The sequence below is a fragment of the Catharus ustulatus genome, chromosome 3 (assembly GCF_009819885.2).
Source record: "Catharus ustulatus isolate bCatUst1 chromosome 3, bCatUst1.pri.v2, whole genome shotgun sequence".
Taxonomy (NCBI): Eukaryota; Metazoa; Chordata; class Aves; order Passeriformes; family Turdidae; genus Catharus; species Catharus ustulatus.
This window is the reverse complement of record NC_046223.1, coordinates 32,010,221-32,035,360: the sequence shown is the minus strand read 5'-3', so window position 1 is coordinate 32,035,360 and position 25,140 is coordinate 32,010,221. Positions and strand designations below refer to the sequence as shown.

At 36.4% G+C, this 25,140-nt stretch overlaps 1 protein-coding gene across 5 annotated transcripts in view; it reads right to left on the bottom strand.

Annotated features, from left to right (window-relative positions):
• BTBD9 (BTB domain containing 9) overlaps positions 1-25,140 on the bottom strand; it is a 166,182-nt gene that overhangs the window by 67,877 nt on the left and 73,165 nt on the right. For all 5 annotated transcript variants that reach the window (XM_033055199.1, XM_033055202.2, XM_033055200.2 and 2 more), the window contains exons 9-10: positions 19,724-19,913; positions 12,571-12,678 (exon numbers count right to left, since the gene is read on the bottom strand). In XM_033055199.1, coding sequence (XP_032911090.1) covers positions 12,571-12,678; positions 19,724-19,913 — 298 coding nt within the window. The remainder of the gene's footprint in view (positions 1-12,570; positions 12,679-19,723; positions 19,914-25,140) is intronic.

The window sequence follows — 25,140 nt, the reverse complement described above, 5'->3', positions numbered from 1 at the left end:
TTTTTATCCTGGGATTAGATAGTCCTGTGTAATGGATGGCATTTCTTCACCTTTACTCCCCATATGCCAAACAAACAAATCTTTCAAACTGGTGGCAATACTTTTACTGTCTTTACCTAGGACATAGTCATAAAGAAGCTATCAGAATTTACTTCTCTCATAAAATGACACTGCTGTCTTTTGGATTTTTTGTGTCTCTGTACACCTTATTAGTGACCCTATAACAAATGTATTTTTCAGGGTTTAGCTTTATTAAATATTCAAGCAGTGTTGATATTCTTTATGCTTTGACACCTGTCTTGCTGGTTGATTTGTTTTAGATTTGCTGGCTCAGTCTGCAGCAGTTCTGGCCATCGCTTTCACAACACAAATAATCACTGCGTCAAGCAGAGGTTTCCATCTCAAAGAGAAGACCTGGGACTAGCAGCCTACTCAGATTTATACCAGGATCCTCAAGCTGAAATGCAGCACTACAAGTTGTTTGGCTAGCAGCTCCACTTTAAAAAAGAAATTAGCCTTGTTACAGTCCTACAGCGTTTAACGCTCTACATCTCACCTCAGCCACATGACTTCTAACTCTCTTGTTCTGCCTGACTCCCCTAAGGAGTCGCAGTAATTGATGATTAGCATTCCAAAGCCATGCTTGCATCCTGTGAGCCTGTCATATTTAATTACATTTTAACTATATTCATCTTCTATAATAGCCTGAACATAATTTAGATAATTATCTTTTGCTCTCTTATTCTCTGACTCTGCCTGTCTCAGAGTTCCTAGCAATGAAAATCACTTTCTCTGTTTAAACATATAAACAGACTCTTGAGCCAAGAATTTTCACCTCTCCAACAGCAACAACTGAAAACCTGATGGCTTTGTGCATCTCACAATCTCTTCACCACACTCTATTCAGATGAAGGAAAAAGATCACTAGAAACCACCCCTCTTCTCATATTTCTTCTTTTCATTTTACATATTAGGCTATTCCAAGAAGAATGCAAGAAATTCTGATGTCCAGGTCAATTAAATTAATACCTTGCTATTCCTTAAACTATCTATAGCTCCAAGATAGCAATTCACCTCCTAAAGAACATAATGGGTTTTTTCAGCATTTGGAATATTTTCCTAGTTATTTTTAAGAAAAGCTGCTATCTTTCTAAAGATTTATTACATGCAATAGGACATAAATAGTGATTCTTCTCCATTATTTCCTTCTCTTTTAGAAAGAGCAAATTAAGAAAGAAATTGAAGGTTATATTTTATTGAGGTTTTCTAATGAGCCAGTGGCACTACAGAATACACCACACCTTAGGCTTATACCAGAGCAGCGACCAGAGCTGTAACCCAGTTGAGGCCAAAGATACCAGACAAAAGAGAAAGCTGTTTGTTACATGCAACTAACGTTCATCAAGCTGTAATAACCATATCATATTCATATCAAGCCTTGCTTTAGGCTTAGCATGTACAATTTCAATGTGCACATCATGTCTCCTTACTTTCCTAGATGACGTACAATTTCAATTTTTCTGTTCCTCACTCCAAGAAAAAAAAAAAAAGAACAGACTGGGAAGCAAATGTAACCTCCGTTTTTACTTGCTAATGTTTGTCTACCTACATATGCCTTATTCTACAGTAAGTGATGAAACACTTCTTAGCTTATTTGGATGTAGACTTTTTCAACTGTGACTATGTGTTATTTTAATGTATTTGTAAAAGCAGGTAAGAGATCAATGAAATAAGAGTTGTGTCCTTTTTCTAGATATTAGCCTGATGACTGTACTGGTATAAAGAAGGCAGATTGTAACCAGCATGTGATGCTGCCAAATAAAAAAATTGTGTGCACAGATAAGCAAGCTTACTGAGACTGGAGGAGTACCATAGTGTGTTCTGCATGGTTTGTTACACCCCCTGCTTTGTTAATGAATACCATACTAGCCTCTCATATGCAGTACCTATAAAATAAACATAGAAACACACACCATAAATGCTATAAAAGTAATTGTTATACAGACACTCTTTGTTAAAAAGGTCTACAGTTACCTTATAAATTGCCTATAAAACCCATGTTTTCCACTGTAACAGTTCTAAACAAAGAAGTAATACTCCCTCTCCTGTTACAGCTGTAATTTAAAACAGGAATTCAGAAAGACAAATCCATAAAGAAGTCAGACTGAGCAGCCAGCTCAACCAACCTCTTGCCATCCAGCCTCCCAAGCCACTGAGGGGAAAAGACAAAGCATGAGAAAGAAAATATTGTTAGGAATCAAATGTCATCAATGTTTTGGTTTATAAATTGAAGTCAATTAAGATAAATTCTACCACTGGTCTATCTCAACTAAAACTGAGTTTCCATCTCAGTTGGCATGCCCATGACAGCACTTTCTCAAACACAGGACTCCTAAGGAAGCAAGGAAGGTACAAGCTGGAAATAACAACTTATCTCTCAGAGATGGAGGCAAAACTGACCGAATTAAGCATCTTGGCATAGATGCACCAAACAGCCAAAAAGGACCCTAAGTGCTAACAGACCAATCAAATGCCAATAAAAATAGTATGTATAAATATTACAAGAGTCTAAAATAAATGTGAGAATAACAATAAATTCACCTTTACAGTTGCAGTGTTTGTTGCATAATAGCTTTACATATTGACAAGTAAAAACATGCATTTTGGGAAACTTGCCTACAAAAGCTTTTATTGTAAATATACTTCCAATAAGGACTGCATAATTCTGAAAGCATCTGAACTAAATTTTTAGCTACTTGTAGGATAATTTCTATGATTTAGTCCCTTGCACCAATTCAAACAAAATATCTTTCCTCTATAAGAATGCTTTATTAAACTGCTATAAATGTTGTATTGCATAGAATTTGTTGTAGAAACCAAGTGTGGGCTTGACAAAACAGACCTACTAGAAAAAAATCCTGATATAAAATAGATTTCCTGACATCTATACTGGCTTTCTGACATCTTTATAAAACTTCTCACTTGAAAGACTGCATATAGTAACACCTGGTTTCAAAGCTTCAGTGCTGATATTTTTACATTTTCTAAAAAGTATTACAAGAAGAAAATGTTAAGATATAGTCAAATTGAACAATGGGAAAATTGAATGTAATAATTATCTTTCTATCTAAATGAAACAATCAATTTTCAAATATTTCCACATATTAATGTAGGCAACTGCTAGCATTTTTGTACTGCCTAAGCTCATATAATTTAACTTGCTTACATCTTTTTTCAGTTTCAATAGGTCACCTTTCTGTACTCTCTAAAATATAGTTTATATTATAAAATATTACATAAAATTAAATTATTAGCAATTTGCTGGAAACTGGCAGAATGCCATGAGCCAAATTTCTATTTGTAGCAAGTTCTATGTTGCAGCAAGAACTGTGCATGTAGTACCTACACACACATCCTTGGAGATTGGCAGTGGCAGACGAAGCTGACAGCAAAGGCTGTGAACTGGAGTAACTTGAGAGTTCATCTTCCTTTTGAGTACATCAGGGCACACATGCACAAGTCTGCATAATCCCAGAGGCTGAATTGGGTTTTTGTGCTTACTTATTACCAATAGTTATTGCTCCTGATGTTTACACTGGTAGCAAAGAGATGAAAAGCCATCCAATACAATAACATACCCAATAATACAATGAATGGGATGCTTTCAACTTTGAAGACTTCTCATCCTCATATATATACAACAGATTGTGGGCTACTTTTATTATATAACTTTTCATACCAATGGAAAAGTTGATTAAAAATATATATATAAATAATTCTTTTAGAGATATGAGGCAGAAACATGCTCCCTATTAATCAGTTTCTTTGTAGTGTGTACACTAACACTATTTATCGCACTTGTCTCTTACATTCCCCTGGGCGTAATTTCATGGCCCACTCATAAAAACTTCACATTCACAGCAACCGTTCTTCTATTACTGTCGATAACATCTAATTGACATGTCAAACCTCCAAGGAATGCAGTAAATTGAACCACAGCCTCTAAGAAGAATAAAACAGTGAAAAAAGTAAATCAGCATGTGCCTTCTCCCAACAGCAATACAAGCACAGTGAGGTTTGGTAATGGAAGGGAGGAAAACTGTTACCCTTTCTACTACCACACTGAATTATCCATTAACCTCAATGTCAGAAAGGAAAGCCTGGCGACCTCAGACTGAAACTCACCCACTAAAAACCCTGAACCTGAATCCATGACTGCAGTAATTTTAGATGTGAGAGTGAAGTGAACCAAGACAGACAAAAGTAACAAGTACAACTTTTCTTCTGTTACTTTTTGAACAGAAAAAGTAAAAATTCCTCAGAATAGTTTCTGGGAAACTGAATTTTAGTATTTAGTTGGGAATTCTCTGCCTTCAAAACTTATAGACAAACAACTGGGTAAAATTTCACAAATACAATTTTAAAAAGAAAGGAAACATGACTCATGATGAAAGAGCACAAAAAGTCAGGCACAGTAACCAAGGTATCAGGAAAAAGGTAGAATGATTTTATAAATATGTACACGAAATATATGAAACCCATGAAGAAAGAAAAAACAGTTTACAGATATAGAAGAAAAATAATGGAATTAAATTAGGTACTATGATGATGTTCGTACTGGTATTGAGAAATAAAAAATTCTTTCAGTGGGAATTCAGTGTAATGGAAAAGCAAAGAGCAAAATGGAAACACCATCTCTTTCAGTATATGAAACAAACTGACAAAGTATTATCCTAAAAATATAGCCCACAAGCCACACAGTGCAGAAAAACTCAAAGGATGAACCTAAAGATATAATAATTCTTCAACTTTGTGTTTCATGGTTATAACTTGCCCTGGTAAAAAAATTACTGTGAATAAATCAATAGTTTAATACTGCATGAATCTCAATGCAAAATATTTGTAACTCTAAAGACCATACGTGTTTTGGCCAGCATAAACAAATGCCTACTTTTCAGAGTTTTGATGAAATTAGATCCTGAATATCAACAGCCAAATTAGGGCAAATCTCTTGATTTGACATGTTAACACCTGACCGGCCTCCTGACAATAGAAAGAGATGTCAACAGTTGCTGTATGATTTAATGATATTTCCCTGTAAGAAGGGGTTACAGACAAAAAAAGAAACTATTTATATTCTAGATCGTGATTATTTGGGCATCTCTTATTCATCGATTCATTCATTATCTTAAGCAACAAAGAATTTCAAAGTAAACAAATATAGCCACAAAACAACATTAGGCATTCCTTTCTTATCTCAGGCAGATAAATAGATCAGTTTCACAGGAGGCATGTACAACTGGACTAGTTTTTTTAGAAATACTTACTTATAGAGGTGCTGAGAAGGTGCATGTGTGGGTACACCTACACGCATGTGGGTATATGCATGCACACACAGACATTTTCAAGAGACATAATTTAAGATTGTGAAAGCAATCCCATGCAGTGCCACAAGACAATAATTCTTAAAAGTAACTGAGTGTTGTTTTAATTTTTTTATTTTGAATAGAAGACTATTCTACAAATATTGTACACATACCGATTTGCTTCTCTTTTAAAAGTATTTTTCTCTAGATGGTAATAGCAATACATATATCTATTTTTAATTTAACAATTTTTGCTGGTCTCCAAAGAGACATTCAAGCCTTTGCTGGCATGGGGGAAAAACGAAATATCTAAAAGAAACAGGTAGTGATATTTTGGGTATTATTTGGTATTGCTTATTTTCTCTGAGGCAGAACTGAGCTAACATCCAAATTGATGTCAGAATTACTGTGGTGTTTTCAAAACTCTTCTCACAGCAATGTGCATGAAAAAGAGCCAAGATCATGGCACCCACAGGGCAAAATGGAGCAAGGCAAAACTTTAATGAATCTGGTACAGGCAGAGCTGTAGTGAACAAGCACATGGAAAAACATTTATGGCAGAATAGGACATGCAAGTTTGCTCAAAAGATACATGTATATTTGTGGCTGAAAAGCAAGCACAAGGAACTGAAGGTAGAAGTGGAAAAACAGAAAAGACAAATGAACAATTTGAAAACCACGTGATCCTGAATTGCTGTTAAGAAACGTAACTTTAAAGAAGCCAGACCTTTCTTCAATCAAGCTAGAATCACCTAAAATAGAAGCTAGCAAATGAAATCTTAGATGCAGAAATTCTACACTGCTGAGAGGCTCCTAATGCTCTGAAATAGAAACTCTGGTTTCTCTCTGTGAAATCTTAATTCTTTGTGCTTAATGAGATGGCACTGTGAAGCTAGAATCTTTCTTCTTTTGCCTTATTAGAATATTTAGAAAATGTGAGCATATAAACACAGGGAAAAATATGTACTTCGATGCCTCTATCGTGCAGGGCTTAAAAGCTCAATAATTACACAAAATGACCCTTTATATCTGTCTGACTTGTTCCAGTAGGCATTATTACTGAGATAACGAACAGACTAATGAGAACTCTTAGTTTATTTTTGTGAAGTGAGACTTGAAATTGAGCTTAGCAGTGTAGCAATTTCCCAGACATCTTGCTTGAATATATTTCATTTTGTATTGTATGAATGTGGCTACAGTGAGTTCAGCAACCCTGGAGCAGGCATCTGGATTTCAGAGCTGCTGTGAAATTTGCTTCATGTGAAATAAATAGCATGAACCACAGTTGAAATATACTCTATTTGACAGAAGAGGAGGTACAAGTAGAGTTTTTCTGTGAAATCAACTTCATGTAAAATAGGACAAAGTATGGTCAAAAAATCTCTTGACATCAGAGGTACAATGGCAGTTCCTTTTATCCTGTTCCACCCCGCCACTTGGGAGTTCAGGCATGAGACAGAATTAAGGACTACACAGAAATGAGGAGATATGTTTTCTCATTCTAGGTATGACAGGACAATAGATGCATGCACAACTGATGGGAAACAAAAGAAGAAATGTGATGCAGGCATACAGGCAGTTGGAAACAGAGCTGAGAAACGTTTGAGCCATTTTATTATGCAGTTCTGTGAAAGCAGTTAAGGAGAATAATGATTAATGAAAACAGATGCAAGGGAATTCTAGAAATGGGATCATACAGTGAAGTGCAGGAACTAGAAGAGGACAGGAATAAAAGACAGCTGTGTTTGTGGTTAAACATAAGAAACTACAAATATAAGTACATAATATGCCAAGCACAGTTACGAGGAAAGACATTCATATGCTTCAAATATTATCTCCATGGCAGAAGAAATGATCATATAATGATAGATATTAACCTGGTTTCACAAAAGTATACCCAGGAAAAAAATTCCAGCTTGAGTTTGCCACTATTATTTTTTAGAGCAGAAGCATTTTCTCACTTGAAATCCTCAGACAACATAGAAAATACAATTCTGTACATCCAGAAAGTGGTTTAGGACTGTTAAGCATGTGACCAAGATCTCTCTAGTTGTTCTTTACCTGTGAATTATTGTGAAATACAATACAGTACTGAATGAAAACTTGAAATGCACATAATATGCCATACGCTAGAAATATGAAATACTGGACAAGAGCAAAAACCTCAAAGTTGAAAATTATTCTGAAAAAATTAATCAGAAGACAGTTAATTAATTTTGATAATGAATCTTGCATCCACACCCCAAAGGTTGTTTTATCTGAAAGTATTGATTAGATTTATATATAAACTACAGAAAAAAAAATTGAGGGGAACTGAACTGAGAATTGAGAATTTGAAATAGCTATCATACAATAAAAACTCAATAAGCAATGGAAACGTGAAATTAAGTTTGGCTGCTTTTAGGCATTTATAACAGCCGAACATTCTGGATAACAAAGAATTTCAAATAGATCTATAATATAGTATGTTATAAACCTCTTGGAAATCAAGTAACACCTGCCACAAGAAAATCCCAACCAGCCCATACAGACAGTTGGTAAGAACTGCTTTAGAACTGTCCATCTATACACAATATTCACTGTCTCCCAAATTCTATCACAGTATTAGATAGAACACACTATGCCTGCTGCCAAAGGATTAGATCCATTTCACAGTAACTACAAAAAAGAGAACTTTGAATAATAATACTTTGTTGATGAGCACCATGATAACTTGCTTAGTATTTGTCTTTGCAGGGTTTATTTTATCAGAAGTGTCATGAACTCTGAGGTCTGGTTCTCCTACCGGCCTTTGGTATCTTCTGTTTTTCATTTGACTTTCAGACTCTGTCAGCAATTCTCCTAACAAGTGCAAGCCTCTATTGTTTGACACCAGTACGCTCAAGTCCACTTACCATAAATGTTTTAAAAAACAGAAGGGAACATGACTGTTTTTCATTACTGTCATACTGTGTAGAGAAAAACAGTTTATTGTGGAAAAGAAAAGAAAAATAGCCTCCACAGAGCATGTGAAAATTGTCATTTACACAACCAGTATGCATTAATTGGCTCTCACTTAGGGAAGGTACACAAGCCTCCCCTGTGAAGATAACAGACATCCAGTTTTTTTCTTCAGCCTTTTAAAACTGGGAGAAGAGAAGGTTAGGAGTAGCCTGTCACTTCCCGCCTTTGAGCAATGAATTATTAATTTACACAAAATACTACATTAAAAATGCCATTAGAACAACCTAAAGCAGCACACTGATAGTTTAAAGGGGAAGTTCAGTCTTCAGTATTCTGCCAAAACCAATACATGCTCTTTAAATACAATTTAATTTTCTTTCTCATAGTTTTTTTGCCATCTCTCGATTATCAAAGGTGTCTGTTAAAGTCTTTGTTTTTGCAGACTGTTCATCCTACCCTTTGTGCCAGCAAATGAGCAAAAATTATTTGGAGACCTCACAGAACACTTGCAAAACAGCAGGCTAATGACTTCCACAAAAGTCTAACTCCAGTGCAAGAACAGGTAGCAAAAAAGTCAGGTAGCAAACAGTGAAATCAAAACATCTTATCCACAGAAAGAACTCCTACCACACATCTTTGAAGACAGGGAAATTAATAAGCAATATTACTAGTAATACAAATTTTCTCACTGAAGTATTCTGTCTCTTCAAATGTGGGGCCCTGTAAAATTCTCACGTTTTGACTACATAAACTTTCATTTTCTACCCTGGAAAGCAAGTGAGTTATTTTCTTCAGTCTGCTGCAATATATTAAACACAGAACTAATGCCAGAAAGGGTAACCTCAGGATTTTAAGACCTTAACTACTTACACTGCACTCACATCTCTAGTATTTGTAAGAGAAACAGATGTAATTTGGAGCATTCTTTTCAATAGAATTCATATTTTAGCCTGACATGAATACATGTAAAAGTTGACTGTTCCTCCAAGAGGTACTTGCAGTCAGGCAGGCAATTACAGTCCCATGAAAGGGTATATCTACTTCTTATTTTCCTTAAACAAAGACACAAGTCTAAGTGAAAACTATTTTTATACCAACATAGGATTAGTTCATTTCAGGCTGGGATGTCAAATATTCATTAAAAAAAAAAAGCTGAGATAAAAAATATCTGCAAAATTGGACCATATTAGCAAAAGATTTATTTTGTCCCATCCAAGTGAGAGAGGAGCACAGCATCCAAAAATATAGAGAGAACAAAGAGATGAGAGTACTGTTGTTTCTATCCCTGTATGCTTAGTCTGGTTAATGAAAATTTCCAAATGTAGGCATTGTAACTGTCTGCCTAAACCTGATGGTGAGTCAAACCCAGGCACATTGCTTCAGTTTGATCCTTCTTTTTCTTGGGCAGTCTGTAAATCAGCAACAGAAGGCATTCAGAGGCAGACTAAAAATACCGATGTAATGCTAAGAGGAAGGACAGACAGATAAAAAAGAAACCCTTTGCATCCAGCAGGAATATCTTTACTGTTACACTGTGACAGTAAAACCAGAAAAACTGCACCACCTCCGCTTTACTAGCATCTGTTAATTTTGGTTAAAATCCAGCTCTATCTTCTCTATTTGTTGTCGCTGTTAAAATTATCTGAAGTGAAAACAAGTTATTTGCTTTCATGGCAACCCTCCCCAGGTTTTCAGGCTTAGCTTTTTTTTTTTAATTACAGAATCTAACCCAAAAACTAGTTTTTCACATATTCTTATCATTGACTGGTTCAATTTTTCCCTCTGCATTAACAAGTCTCTACCACCATACTACTCAACAATTTTAAGTGAGGGCCTTCATTCAGCACGAGCCACTGAATGATGATATCTCTTGTATTCTACCTTCAACTGTTTTTAAGCACTAAGAATATGGCATTTCTAGATCATACTGTGTTTCAGTATTTTTCAGTAAAAAAATTAGTGTTCCAGTACTGTATGTAATTACACACTATATGAAATTACAATGCTCTGTTCTTTATAGACCAATCCTAACATTTGTAGCAGTTATATAATATTTTATATTTATTTAATATATTTGCTAGAGAGAATATATTGGTATTATAGATATTACTGTATAATCATATTTTTATATGATACATATGCTTAGTTATCAAACTGCCATTACAATTAGAGTAATTTTTGAGCTGAAGTAACTTCAGTGTTTCTGGAAATCATACCTGAAAATAAAATGAAATATATTTCATTTTCCTCGACTGAAAAAATCCCAATCTATATTTCTAATCAAAAAGGCAAGAGATATAAATTGAATATAAAAAAATTCTACAAGATGCAAAAAAATCACCTGAAATTTGATGGCCAGTGAACTCTGGAAGCTTCATGACCCAGTCTTCTTGTTTGTTTAAAGCAGATAGTTACAGACAGTGCTAGGACACTCTGTCTGTCGACTTCAAGAAAAAAGACTGGCATTATGCCAGTTGACTGCACATCTGTCAGAGCAAGAATTTAGGCAAAATGCAGTTCTTTAATCCACATGAAAATTGTTCCTGCAGCCACAGCTTTGAGAACTTCCAGAGTACCTATGTTTTTAATCAAAATTTTGAAGTATACCCAAAGAAGGCGGCTATCTTTACTTTAGGGATGTACCTTTATTTACTCAAGGCTAAAGCTTTGAAAATAACAAAAAAACCAAAAAAGCGTGGTTTGAGCATGGTGGAAAGATATTTCAACTGGGCAGTCTATCAGCAATTTCAACAGCACTGTGCATACTTAAGCAAGTGCTCCTTTTGACTCTCATAAGGCTTTCAATATCAAAATGTAAAAGGAAAATGTGCACAAAGATTCTTGATATCACTTTCTTTCCCTTTTGTGGTTTCAGCCTTTTAGTGCTCCCACTGCTGGAGGCAGACAAAAAGATGAGTTTTATCTATTACGCTGAGATGTCTTTGAGAACGAGTAAAGATTTAATCATCCTCCAGACCTGCAGGCAGAACCCAGCTTTTCTGCTCATCAATACCCTGCCCTTTACTGGCACTGAAAGGACGTGTCAAGTTCTCCTTCACCAACACGTCTAGAGTGCATTGTAAAGCATTTGAGTCACACTGTTTGTTAAGAGATGAAATATAAACTTCAGAAAAATGTGTGTCAGCAGTGCTGCTCCAAAGGACTGAATAACTCTTACCCGATGTGACAAACTGAGAATTCAGAATGCCTCTGAATTTGTAAAATCGATTTTGTTTTGGTTGGCACAAACACAAGATGAGTGGGGACTGACCCCATATAAGCTGATGACTTGAATTTTGTCCAAAGAAAGCAAGCACATCTTATGGAAAACTGACTCAGGGAAAACGAAAGATGTAAGATTTTTATAATTCTGAGCTTCCCCATGGCTTAATCAGGAAATCACATCCCATCAACATTCACTGAATGCTGAACATACCTGGCAATACATAAATTTGCAGACTGTCTTGTCAGAACCAAGATAAGTATCTAGGTCATTCTTTGGAATTAGGAATTAGAACCATCATCACATGGTTTAAGAAGGCTCTCAGCACTAAAGTGCTCTTCCATACTTGAGGAAGGGATTTTATCAGCAGAATCTACACTAAAGCCAACAGAGAGTATTTATGTGGAGAGCATTCATATCTGATTTCTCCTGATTTAAGTATTCAAATGAAAATGAAGTTTTTCTCTTTATCTCTGCTTGAGGAGCACTCCTTTTCTCTGGAAGGGTGCTTTTCAAAAGCATAAGTCAGGTACTCTACTTTTGAACAGAGACAAGGTCAAGCTTTGGCAATTGTGTGGTCTATTTGGTTCCTACCCTCACTCACCCCACTCTCTTCAGATATCATACAATAGATTCATGTGTTTTGATAAGGGAGAAAGGCATGTAATTAGCAAAATCTGTCATCAAGTACACTTTCTTCCCTCTCCTACCACATTTCTCAAGGCAGGGTGGTTTGACATCAGGGGTTGTCATAAACGTGCTCTCCAGAAACACGCAGTTGAACTTTTAGTGATCACAAAACCAAGGGTATGGTAGGCAGACTTTTTATGAATGAAGAATCCAACTGATTGTCTGAAGATTTAGTACCAGTCTTAAGAAATTGATTCTGCTTTAAATCAATTAATTGCATTAATCTACAGGTTATGCTATGATCATTCTTTTCCTAGTAACCTATGTAAGCAGCAAACAAAAAACCCACCAAAATACCCAGCTATCAGTTCTTAATTTGTACCAATAAGTGGAAAAAGCTAAACTTACTTGCAGGAAATTTTTGTGCGATCCACCACCATGGTCCACTGTTGCTGATTGGTTGAAACCTCAATGTAGTAGCTGTAGCTCCGATCATCACAGTCCCAAAGTAGCAACCTATGTATGAAGAAGTTGTTGAGTGCTAAGTTAAACATCAAACCAACCTTGACTTTTTTCCAGCCCTTTATTTTCTCCACTTAATACTTTTTAAATGTAACTGTTTCTTTCGGAATGTACCTCTAACACTCAACAAAGTCTTTACTGTTTCTGCCATCTCAAACTATGGTATCTCTATTCTTATTATCCTGAGGCCAGTAACAGATTTACAGGCATATAATAACCAATTAATGAACATTAATCTATTACATTCATCCAATTAATTTATTTGTCATGCGGCATTGCCTTCTTTAGACATGATGCAAAGATCTGTTTCAAAAAGTCAGTTTAGGAGAGGACAGAAAAAAGAATTAGGTGATTAAAAGGATTATACTGCTTTAAATGTATTTTCTTGGTTTTGGTAAATATATCAGAAATATATCAAATAAAAGGAAAGTAAGAAAATGGGAATTCTCAGTCCTCGTTCATCGGAAAAAGAGGAAAAAGGCTATAAAGTATCAAACAATTTGCTAAAAAGGCAGAAGAAAAAGAAAGGCCATAGGTCTAATAAACATGTATTCCTTCAGGAAGGACACTAAGAGATATCGAATACCCTTTGATTTCCATACTTGTCTTATAGAGACAAAGACCTAAAGCATCAGGGATGGCATTTAGCTCAAGTGTTATCAAAACCCACATCTGGCAAATGTATCTATTTTTCTTTATATAGGCATTATCTCTCTCTGTTGTAAGAGATATTTGGCCCAGAACTGGACAAGGTACTCAAGGTGCAGCCTCCCAACCTAGTTCAGCCCTTTCTTTTCAGCTTTTGAAATCTCAGTGTTAAAAGAGGAATTAGGTCTAGTGGCCAAGCAGATACAAAACAAACTCCCTAAATGCTGAATCTAGCTCATTAATATTATGAGAAATAATATGCTTTCATAAGTAGTTTTCAGAAGTTAAATTACAACACTTTCAACAAAAGTCTTTTAGCATTTACAAATACTGACTATTTGCAAATTTAAAAAATCAGAGTTTACTTAGTAAAAAATAAAGAGTTGTCTGTAGCATCATGACAAACTTAAAAAGAAATCCCACATCCCAACACATAACCACCCAACTTCAATGCCTCTTCCTCATCTGATTATCCCCATTCTGCTTTTTTTTCAGCTGAAAGGTCTCCAAAGACACTGAATGAAGTGCATTATCCTAAAAAAAGTTTACTGATTACAATCCTCTATGTGGTAACTACTACTAATCAACAGGTCCTGAATTGATTTAACATTTCTATTTAAGCCAAGTCTTCTAAATGATAAAAAGAGCAAAAATAAAAAACATTCATAAATTTGTTTTCCTTCAAAAAGGCTATCAAAATGTAGCTAATTATGCTTTTCAATAGAATCCTTTTTATCTTGGTGACTCATTGCTGTTTCCTTGATCCATGTTTTCAAAGCTATGATCAAGAGTTTGAATATCAGAAACACACTGGTGACTGTAATTTTGGCTAACAATACCAGAATTAAAACACAGCTGGCATGGTTTTAAAGCAAAAGGCTAACAGGACATTTTTGTTCCTTTCAAAAATATATAATTGCTCTCTCCAAAATCAACCTAATCTCATTAAACAGGCTTAAAATCATATGGTTTAGAATTATTGCAAACCAAATAATGAGTGAATTAAAGTCAGCGGCATCTTTCCCAAAGTGACTTTGCATGAACGCTAAATGTAGGTTTCTGTTTCTTTGATACTTCTGAAGGAAAATAAAAAGTTATTTCTTCTCTAGTAGCTTTTTAGGGGAGACTCAGTATGTAGACTGACAGTAGAACTCATTTGGAATTTACTCTGCTTGAAACACCTTTCTGGACAAGCAGTGAAAAACTTCCATGTGACAACTAAAGTATTCACCAGTGCACACTGAGCATAAAGGCAACTTTTTATGCCAGGTACAGCAACCTTTGCAGCACATTACAGGCAAATTACCATGCTGAACTTTTTTAGCAAAGCTATGTTTTGCTAAGATGAATATTAAATGATAGGAAGGAGAATATTCCACTTGAAAAGTCAGAACTATATCCATTAGAAATGCATCTGTTTACAGCAAAATTGCCCATGTTCTTGGGACTCTCCATTCTGAAATAAAAAGCTAAATTAGCTCATTAGTGTACCTTGCCGTCAGGATTGAAAAAGAAAAATTGAGTGAAGATTTATCCAGCTTAAACCTTCCAACACTTTGAGATTTAAACATATTTCTATTTTTGGGTATGTGGAGTCTAAGCCTGTGAATCATTTAATATGACACTGCTTGTTTACATCACATGTTCACAATGCCTCACTTTATAAAATAAAAACTTTTCAAATATGAATAAAACTCCACATTGCAGGCATAGGGAAATTATTATATTGGCTACCTGTTACAAAAATAAAAAATGCTGCAGTATTTTTTAAAAATGGTATGTCCCTAAATGTCATGTGTTGCCCTGTGATTGATTGTTCTTTGTTTCTAAAAACACTTTTTGCTGTTTGTGCTTACTTTCTATTTTTAGATTTCTGTAAAAAAGATTCTCACTGTTTAGTTCAGACTGTAAGTACTGTAAGTCACTAGAGAGAACATACAGATAAATATTTGACAGTACTGTGTTTATAAATCACTTACATACTTGCAGAAACCCAAAAGACAGAAATTAAAACATGAGGTAGCAACATATCTTGAAAGAGAAAAAAAGAGAAAGAAAAAGAAAAAGAAAGAAAACCCTCCCACATGGAAGGATGTTTTTCATACAATTGTTGCTGCATTTTTGCCTCCGGTTGTCTATAAACCCCTTCAATTTTCTGCACATATTTACGTTCCAGTAGTTACTCTGCAAGAAACCAGTCTTTCTTCCTACAAAGAAGTCAAAATTTCTTCAAATTTTCTAAGTGCGCCTATGATCATTCATTCTGAGTCATAATTTTACTCTCAAATCAGGCAAGCACAGAAAATGAGCAGCAAAAAAAGAAAAGCTTCATAAGTGGAAGTGGTATGGAAAATCAGAAAGCATAAGAGATGCATATGATGAAGGCATAAGCAAACAGAAAACACACTCAAGTTCACTGATGCTGTTTGTTAATTTAAGGATTACTCTGAATACGAAAAGCTATCATTTCATACTAGCATTAAAGTCTTCAAAAACATTAAAGTTGGATAAGTAGTTAATGTACTTTTCTAAAGACAAAAAGTATTTCTATTTATTCTAACATGAAAATCACTATGGCATAGAATTCCATTTCTACTAAAGACTGTAGCATAATAGCACTAGATTTCAATTCCAGATAAATGCAGAGAGAATTAGACAGAGTTATTGTGATATGACAGCTGCTGCAATATTCACATTTTAGCCATTTGAAAATTAAATAATATTTACTATGTTATAGACACTAGTTGCTGTCTTTCTGTTCCTAATTAAACAGCATAGTTACTCTGTCACTGATATGGGTCTTTTCAGGGACTAAAAGGAGAAAGACATTTTGTATCCAGACAGGCAATTTTGTGGAAAAACATCTAAACGAACACTCACTCTGTTCACTGTTTCAAGTATTTTGTAAGCTGTTCTGAGAACTAATACAAGAATAAAACTCTTAAATACTGTTTAAAATTTCATAATCTAAAAGACCATATTTAGTAACAATTAAAAAACCCACAAACATAGTATCATAGAATAATTTGGATTAAAAGGGACGGGTCAAAATCTCCATGTTTTCCATGTCTTCTCTATTAGAAAACTGTATTAAGCACTGATTGTCATTAGACCTCTTTCAGAATTTCTGAGTAAATTTTGACGTGGAAGACAAGACCTCCAAATTTATATACAAATACATGAAGAAGTATTCAACATTGATGAAGTTTCAGTGTGGTGCCCCATGGAATTCCTGAGTCAAACTGAACAGATGCTATTAGTTGTCTGTGTGCCTTCTAGCAGTGAAGGCTAGAAACATATGGAGATGGAGTAACAGGAACTGAGCCAGCAAAACAATGGAAAGAGATTATTGTTCTTTATTTGACACTTGTTAGATCATGCCTGGAATACTGACTCCCTTTTTGGATCCAAAATTTATACATCTGAGCAATTCCAGCAGAGCACCATCAAAATGTTCGTGAGGTTGACGTACACACACTGGTTTGTTTAGCCTAAGGAGGCTTGGGACTGGGGAGGAACCTAACAGCACTTATCTGTATCTGAGAACAGGTTACCACAGACTACCCAGAGAAGTTGTGGAATTTCCTGCCCTGGAAATTTTCAAGGCTTGAGTGCATAAAGCCTTGATTAGGATGGTCTTTTTCCATAACTGACCCTCCTTTGAGAAACAATCTGATGTTAAATGTCTTCTTCCTCAAGTCCTTTCCAAACTGAAGAATGCTAAGATTCTTAGACATTGGAATGACTTTGGCAGAAAACATGCATACAATATATATCCTTGAAACATTCAACTCTCTGAATTTCCAAGGCCTATTTGAAGACCAATAGCTCTTCTGTTTTTACATACTCAGAATTTAGTTGCCATGGTAACATATGTCTTGGAGGCTCTCTCCAGTGATTCTCCCATTTCTATAGACTAAAAGCAGTTACTACCTTATTTCAAAGGTTTATATATTTACCCTCTCTGAAATAAATATATTCAATTGTGCACTTGTGCTTCTGAATTAAAAAGATACATACTTAAATTCCTAATTATTCACTTAAAATCCAAACCCATGGGTATAATGACTCAGTTTCTGAGGGTAGCGGAATTCATGTCATTCTGTAGTCATGGTGTACTGCCAGCCTTTTTTTCTATTAGGTGGGAGCATGTGATCAAGGGAGTTTTCAAACAAGCAAACAGCAGGAAAACAGGAAGCGAATACAGTTCCATCAGTTGTGGTAGACATTCTGTTAAAAAAAAAATCTCTTACTTCCATTAAGATTAAATACTAAGACTTTTTGCTGTCATCTATGTTTCTATGTTTATATATGATTTGATTTCTGTACCAAACACAGACTTCCTGATGCTGAATAAAGAGACCATTGTCACCATCTTTAGCACTGTATAATACAAAACATGTTCCAGACCCTGCCAAAGCTACTGTAGATGCCACAGAGCAAAATCTCCCTTCCTCACTCCAAGGGGCAGCTTCCCTTCACTGCCTATGTCCTGCAACAGACACGGCTGCAACTCAAAGCACTTGTTCTTCTAGGCAGTACACAAAAAGGGAAAAATGATATGGTGCTAGCTTTTCTGTCTCTAGGCAATGCAGATAGTCTCCTCTGTCAGAAGATACCCCAGACTATGATGTTTATTACTGTTATTTTTGTAAAATAAGCTATTAATCTTGTTTTTACTATACAAGCAGGGAAACCAACAAGAAAAGATGAGATTCTGAATCTGTAGCTGTACAATTCAATACCACATAAATCACTAAGCTCCTTAGTTATGAATTATGTAATGTTTGGGGTTTTTTTAAAAAATTTGCTCTACACACTTGCTGATTACACAGTTACCATTTCTTGGCAATCAGAAGTTTAATTCACCTAACACATTATTAAGTAAGAGACTTATTAAAAATCTTCTGCAAAAGAATAAACATTTATAGCATTTATTACAGGAAAGTCAGGTTTTTTCACTAACTGTAAAAGATGGTACAATGCATCAATTAAGGATAACAGAAAGCAGTAAGATAGGAAGACAGAGAAACTGAGAAACTATGCATTTTAGGTCAGTATACTCTTCTCTTAATCTTTTATATTGCTAAAGCCTTAACTGCTACTTAAGTTTAAAGTGTCATGAAAATGGTAGAATTATATTTTCATTTATCTATTTAAAGAAATCTGAGTACTGCTTGGTTTTCTATTTGAGATGCAATATTTAATAGAATATTAACAACACCCAACTCAAACGAGTGTGGAAAGTTGCCAGCCACACTTACTCAACTGTTTCCCACAGTGAGAACAATGCCGGATTGCATTACGCATAACATCTATGGCTTGCATACACACAGAACACTTCTTTTGTTTGGTTAGGGATTTGCCTAGATGTCTGATGTCAAACTTTCTCTTCAAAGTTTTACAACCATCATAACAATTCCATAGGCCAGAACCAAACCACACAAAACAGAAATCGGCAGTTATAAAAGAGCTTTCGAGTCTCACTTGGCAGCTCCTAACAGGGGGAAGGCACTGAGCTCCTAGAAATACGTATCTATGTACACGGCCTCTGCTGCTAACCAGTCCTCACCTGAGATTTCAGCCTTTGATCACTGGTACTCCAAACTGCAGAAATCGTTATTTCACTGTCACAGAGCATACAAATTAAGTCCCTGACTACACAGTCTAAATTCACAAAGATGATGATGCCATTAAAACAGGGTCTTGTGTGCCTGATTTATGAAACAAACAACCCACTTACTGTCACAGAATTTGAAGTTGGCAAGACTATTTTTCTTTTCTTTTCTTTCTGTGAAATATCCCACTCTCCTAAGTCTCTACATCAACCAAAATTTTGATCTTCATATGTATACACACATTTACAGTAAAAACAACCCAATGAACTTCAGTCCAAATCTAAATACATTCATTAATCCGGCCTTGTAAATCAACATTCAGGTTGCTGTACCTTTATTACACCTCCCATGTTTAAGTAAGAAGTACCACTAACAGTACAGTGAAAAGGAAGCCTGGTTGACTTGACATGATGATTTTCTTCATGGAAATTGTTTTCAGAATGAAGTGGACAAGAGTTACTTAACCATAAGTGAGACTGCAATTAAATTCTATTTAAAAATAAGTATATAACTTTAATCGTATAATTTGACTATTACTACTGTTATGCCTCTGAAAAGTAATATTTTCTGGAATTGCACTCTGTATCTTGACATGTAATTCACACATTTAATTTTTAACATGCCTGTTATACTGAAGTAAGAAGTCAAATGACAACTACTGAACTAGCCCCCTAATTAATGTCATTTCTAAATGTCATACAATCTAAAGAAAATAACTGCTCAGCAAAAGTTTCACTGTGGTCACTAATTTAGAGCAAAATAAACCCTCTTACCGTATTGATCCAATCATGTAGGGCTGTGCCAGCTGCACTACAATAGCTCCACTCCCAAGCTGGTGGCATGTGTATCCAGAATCCCAATCATAGTTTTTTGTGTCTCCATTCAATAACGCATTGCGACTGCGACTTACACCCTCAATAACACTGGCACAGTCTGCAATTGTTGCAACATTTTCAGTGGGAACTGTGAATTAAAAACACAAAGATGACAGACATACAGTCAGAAAACAGTTCAGATGCCAATGGTCTTTATTTCTGGAGAAAAAAAAAAGAAAGAAAATACAATCAACAGAAGGAAATTTAACTCACACCACATGAACTATGAACAAGTGATGAACAAGTGGTACAGACAGTTTTTACAGCACTGATTCCAGAATAGCTTGGTAAACTAACAGATGGATTTCAGTACTGGTGATATGAAAGCATTCTTTTAACACAAAAAAAAATCTTGTCCAGCAAAACTTGAGAAATTTCGAAATAATTTCTTCCTGTTTTCATGATGAAAACTTTTTCTAATACAACATTTGAAAATGGCTGAAGCATAGCTATGAGAAATTTCAGAGCTAACTGTATGAGTCTTCAGCAGGAAAAAAGGAGCTTATTTTCCATTAAGAACTAGGATTCTGTGATTTCACTGTGCTACTAGTGTCAGAAGCATAATCTTAAGAAAGCCACTAACCAACCAAAACATCTTAAAAAACACAGGGGAAAAAACTGCAAGCTCATTGCCAAGTAGTAATCCAAGGCAGTGGGAAAGCAACCAGTTCAGGAAAAGCTACTGTATTATCAAATGCACTATCATCTCTGTCTGCTCATAAAAAATGCTAAAACCATCACTTTACTATTCTATAAATCTCCTGATTCTCCTATTACTCCTATTAAGAGTCACTCAACAATTCCTAGATTCTTATGGGGGAGCAGGTGTTAGACATTAAAAGTACTTCACTGGGAACAATCCAAATAAAGCAAAGACTAACAATGCAAACTAAGAGTACTGGCATTGAATTAAAATTTGCCTTGACTTCCTTTTCTTCCTCTCCTCCCTGGGAATAAGGGAACTTATTTGTGTATTCACTTTATATAGGCTTTAAAGCATCTTCTACATAGAGCTATTTTTTTTAATATATAGGAAGAAGAAGCTATTGCAATCTTCGTAGAAGTCAAAATTAGTAAAAAACAGAGTCAAAATCAATACACATGTTGAGGCTACATGGTACATTCCAGACATATTCCAAGCTAAGTGATTAATTGAATGTAGTGCAACTCAATTCATGCAACACTTTGCCTGCGTGCCCTCTGACCATCATCCTGCTCCTTCTCATGTTTAGATTTCTCCACTAATCCTTGACCCTGCTAAGCAGATGTTACCCTGATTACTGAAATTCCTTAAAAACTGTACAGAAACTGTCTTGTGTATTTTTAATACAATTCTCTGGTCTTCCCTACAACAGCTAATTAGAAAGTGACTGACTAATTGAAGTGTGCAGAATGTGCCATCCTGTTCCTTTTCTCTAGGGGGTCTGCCACTCCCTATTTTGAATGTTCATTATCATCTTTTATATACGCTTGATAAATTTATTAAAAGTACCATCTGGTGGGGACTCTGTTCTGTGCTGTATTTTCAAGTCTTTTAGTTGTCTTCCTTTTTCCCATTAGAATTTCAGCTTCAATTTAGGTCACTTATTTACAAATACAAACTGTCAAAACCAACAGTCTTGTTTCTATTTTTGTTTTCTTTGTTGTTGTTTTTTTAATCCACCAGCTATCCAGCTCTTACAGTAACCAATATTGTCAGAGAAAAGATTACATATAAAAAACTTGTTGGGGCTTTTTTCCTACTGTTCATACAGCAGTTTTGGGTGGAAAAGTCTGATTTGCCTTTATGGAACAGAAAAGATGTGTGTTAGCAAAACAAACACATTCTGTAAGCACACAAAAAGAGAAAATGATTGAGGTTACAGAACAACAGCATCAAACATTTATTAAAACTTACTTTCTTGTCTCCTTGTCTTATGCTGCAGTATGGAGCGATGAAGAACTGGCAGTATATTTAATTCTAGCAATAGTATTTTTATAAAGGATTGCAATTTTCAAGAGATGGCCTAAGGGTCATCTATACTGACTATATTTAAAGATAAGACAGATGTGTTACTCAACAGCCCTTAGAGATCTTCCAAGAAAAAAATGTACCAGAAGCAGGTTGTAGGCTCAGTCATATTTGTTTGTCACTCCCTAAGCCTGTTTTTCTTACTTTGTCTTTTTAGCATACTTGATTTTTCATAAGAATTTTCTTTCCCCTGAAAAAAAAGAGTAATTTCATGACTATAAGGCACACCCTTTTGACTAAAATGTTTGTCCGAACCCAGAAGTGCGCCTTAGAGTCCGGTGCGCCTTATATAATGGACAAAGTTGCGAAATTTTCCAAACCGGAAGTGGGAGCCACAAGGGGGGGCGGTGCCGCGGGAGCGCCGAGTCGCAAGGGGGCAGGAGTGGGCAGCCCAGGCCCGGCAGGAGCGGCACGTGGGGAATGAGGTGGGCGGCCCGTGCCGCCGTGCTGGGAAGGAGGGGAGCGGCAGCCCTAGCTGCCGCGCCAGGAAGAAGGGGAGCAGCGGCCCCTGCTGCCGCACCGGGAAGGCAGGAAGCGGCGAACCCCGGCGGCCCCCGCACAGGGAGTGAGGAGAGCGGCGAACTCTGCCGGCGCGCTGGGAGTGAGGGGAGCGAGTGAGGGGAGCGACGGCCCCTGCCACTGCGCCAGGAAGGTGGGGAGCGGTGATCCTGACACCGCGCCGCCGCGCCAGGAGCAAGAGGAGCGGCAGACCCCAGCGCCACGCCGAGAGTGAGGGGAGTGGCCGACCCCGCCGCCGCGCCTCTGTACTGGGAGCAAGGGGAGTGGCATCCCCTGCTGCCGCGCTGGGAACGAGGGGAGTGGTGGATCCCATCCCTGCGCTGCTGCTCCGGGAGGGAGGGAGGGAGCCGGTGGCCAGCCCGAGCCAACCTGGAAGTGCGAGCTGCGGCTGCGCCTCGGCAGCCCTGAGCCGCCCCAGACTGCCGGCAGCTCCGAGCCACGCCTTGCCAGCCGGTGCCGGGGGCAGGTGGGAATGCCGAGGCCCGCGACACGGGGAGGGTGCTTGGGGCTGCGTTTAAAGGCCACGCCAAGCTGTGAAAAATGTTTGCAAATTGAGCACCTGCCAGTAAAGCCCCCAATCGCGCGATTCCATTACTAATTAGTTACTTTGTTGCACGCGGCACGGATCTTCTCGGCAAAAAAAAAGTGCGCCTTATAGTCCGGTGCGCCTTATGGTCGTGAAATTACTGGAATGCTGCTGCAGCCAAGTGGCTTCCATATCTGAGTGCAGACTACTTCCTTTCATCTCTCATTCTGGACAGGTCAGTTTTTGCTCTCTGTCCACCCACTGTAACGTCACTACAATGTGAGTAGGTGGGGAAATGAAAGAAAATCCTCAAATAACTTTTTGCAACACAGGAAGGACCAGAACAAAGTGGGTGTTTGTACTGGTTCACAAAACCAGCCATTAATAAACCTTAAATAAATTATGAAAATAAGCATACAGGGAGACAGCAGATCTACTACATAGTCTGATTTTATAGGAAAGCAGCAATTTAAAGCATTATAGACTGTTGAATACACTTCTACTGCACTCTAGGCAATAGTCAAAAGTTCTCTGTTTATGCATAATCATTGCAACTGCTCATTTTAGTGAATTCTATTAAGACACTTAAAAACTACCACTGTGAATAAACTATAAACAAGAAATTGTACTAGAAGAAACAAATTTTTGTTTTAGTTAGTATAAAGGAGTTATTTTCCTCTCATGATTACATCTGTTAAATGTTCAGCTTCCAATCACTCAATTTTTAACTATAAAATTGCGTTCCTTCTCTACTTGAACATGTACTAAACTGACAAAAGTTTCCTTCCTGACTGGTTGGAAAATAGAAAGTTGAGACTAGAGAAAAAGAGAATTACGGATGCAAGAATTATTTCAGAGTTTGATTATTTCTGAGTGTGATTATATTGTATTAAAGAATTGAAAGGATATTAGGCATTTTGCTCTCATTATTTTCCACATGACAAAAGATTTGTTAAGGTTAATCTTTATTCAGTATATGAATTAGCTCTTGTTTATTTGCCACATGGTAGAAAACATATGAAATCTACAGACCTTCCAGTTAATTAAAAGTACAGTCACATGTTGTGTCTTTCATTCCACATACTCTTTCTAATTTTCTTGAGTTCAAACTTGCTGATGAAATGACTACATTTAATTTAAAACTTCAACAAATTATTCAAAGAAATCAAGAGTTCAAAAAATATAAACTTCAAACCAATATCAACAGTATTTTCACCTGTTTCAGTGAAAAAAGCTTTCTGCAAGCCACTTTTAGCTGGAAAAGAAAACCCCACTAACATGTGTTTTTGTCCAATTGTCAGAAATTGTGTTAGAAAAGCTTCAGAGAAGGCTGATTTTTCACTTGCTACATGTTACAGCTCATGAGTTCTAATCCAATAAATTAGAACAAAACTATTCAAGTCACTAGAACTGGTCATACTTTTCATTGCCAACTAATTGGCTGCTACAGGCTCTTTCATTAAACATTATGTCTGCAGAAGGCTTTCAGAAATATCAGTTGTTTTAGGAAGTGTGCATCCCTCCTTGTGGCACTGGAAACAGATAAAAGGATAAAAAAAAGAACTGGAACCACATGAACAGATTTCTCTCAAAACCAATGATGCGGCTGCCCTTTCTTGAAGAAAAGGGGAAAAAAAGTCCCTGCAGTATTTAGATTTTTCTTGAACTTTTCATAATTTCCTAAAGCTATGGCTGCAGCAGAGCTGACTTATATTGCTGGGTAAGCCTGCTTTGTTTTGAAAAATTGTGAACCTTTTTAGAAGAGAAAAAACAAAATAAAATAGCTTTGGATGGAGTCAACATTAAACTAGACAAAAACCAGCATCTCTCACTGCTTCCTTGGGGAGAGACAAAGCAATCTTTTACAAAGCTGAACCACACATTAGGAAGCTGATATGAGGGATTTCTCCCTGTTACACATTTTGTTTTGTTTGTTCTTTTTCTTTTTGTAAATAAGTGCCAGAGTAAAAGACAAGTGACTATTTATTTGTATCATTTTATTCCTTTTAAAAAAAGTTCTCCTAAGGCACTGAACACAAATGAAGGTTCACAATGATTCCTAAGTACTGAATAGCATTCCTCAGAGGGTGACCAAGGACATTCCAGTGTTTTACATCCATCTTCTGCTCTTCAGTCATTATTCACTGTTCTCTCTTTCATGTGTAATGTGCAAGTTACAAGACAGTCTGATAGACTGAGACAGACTACAGACTGACACTACTTTGTGGAAAAGCCATCCACATTGCATTCTCAATGACC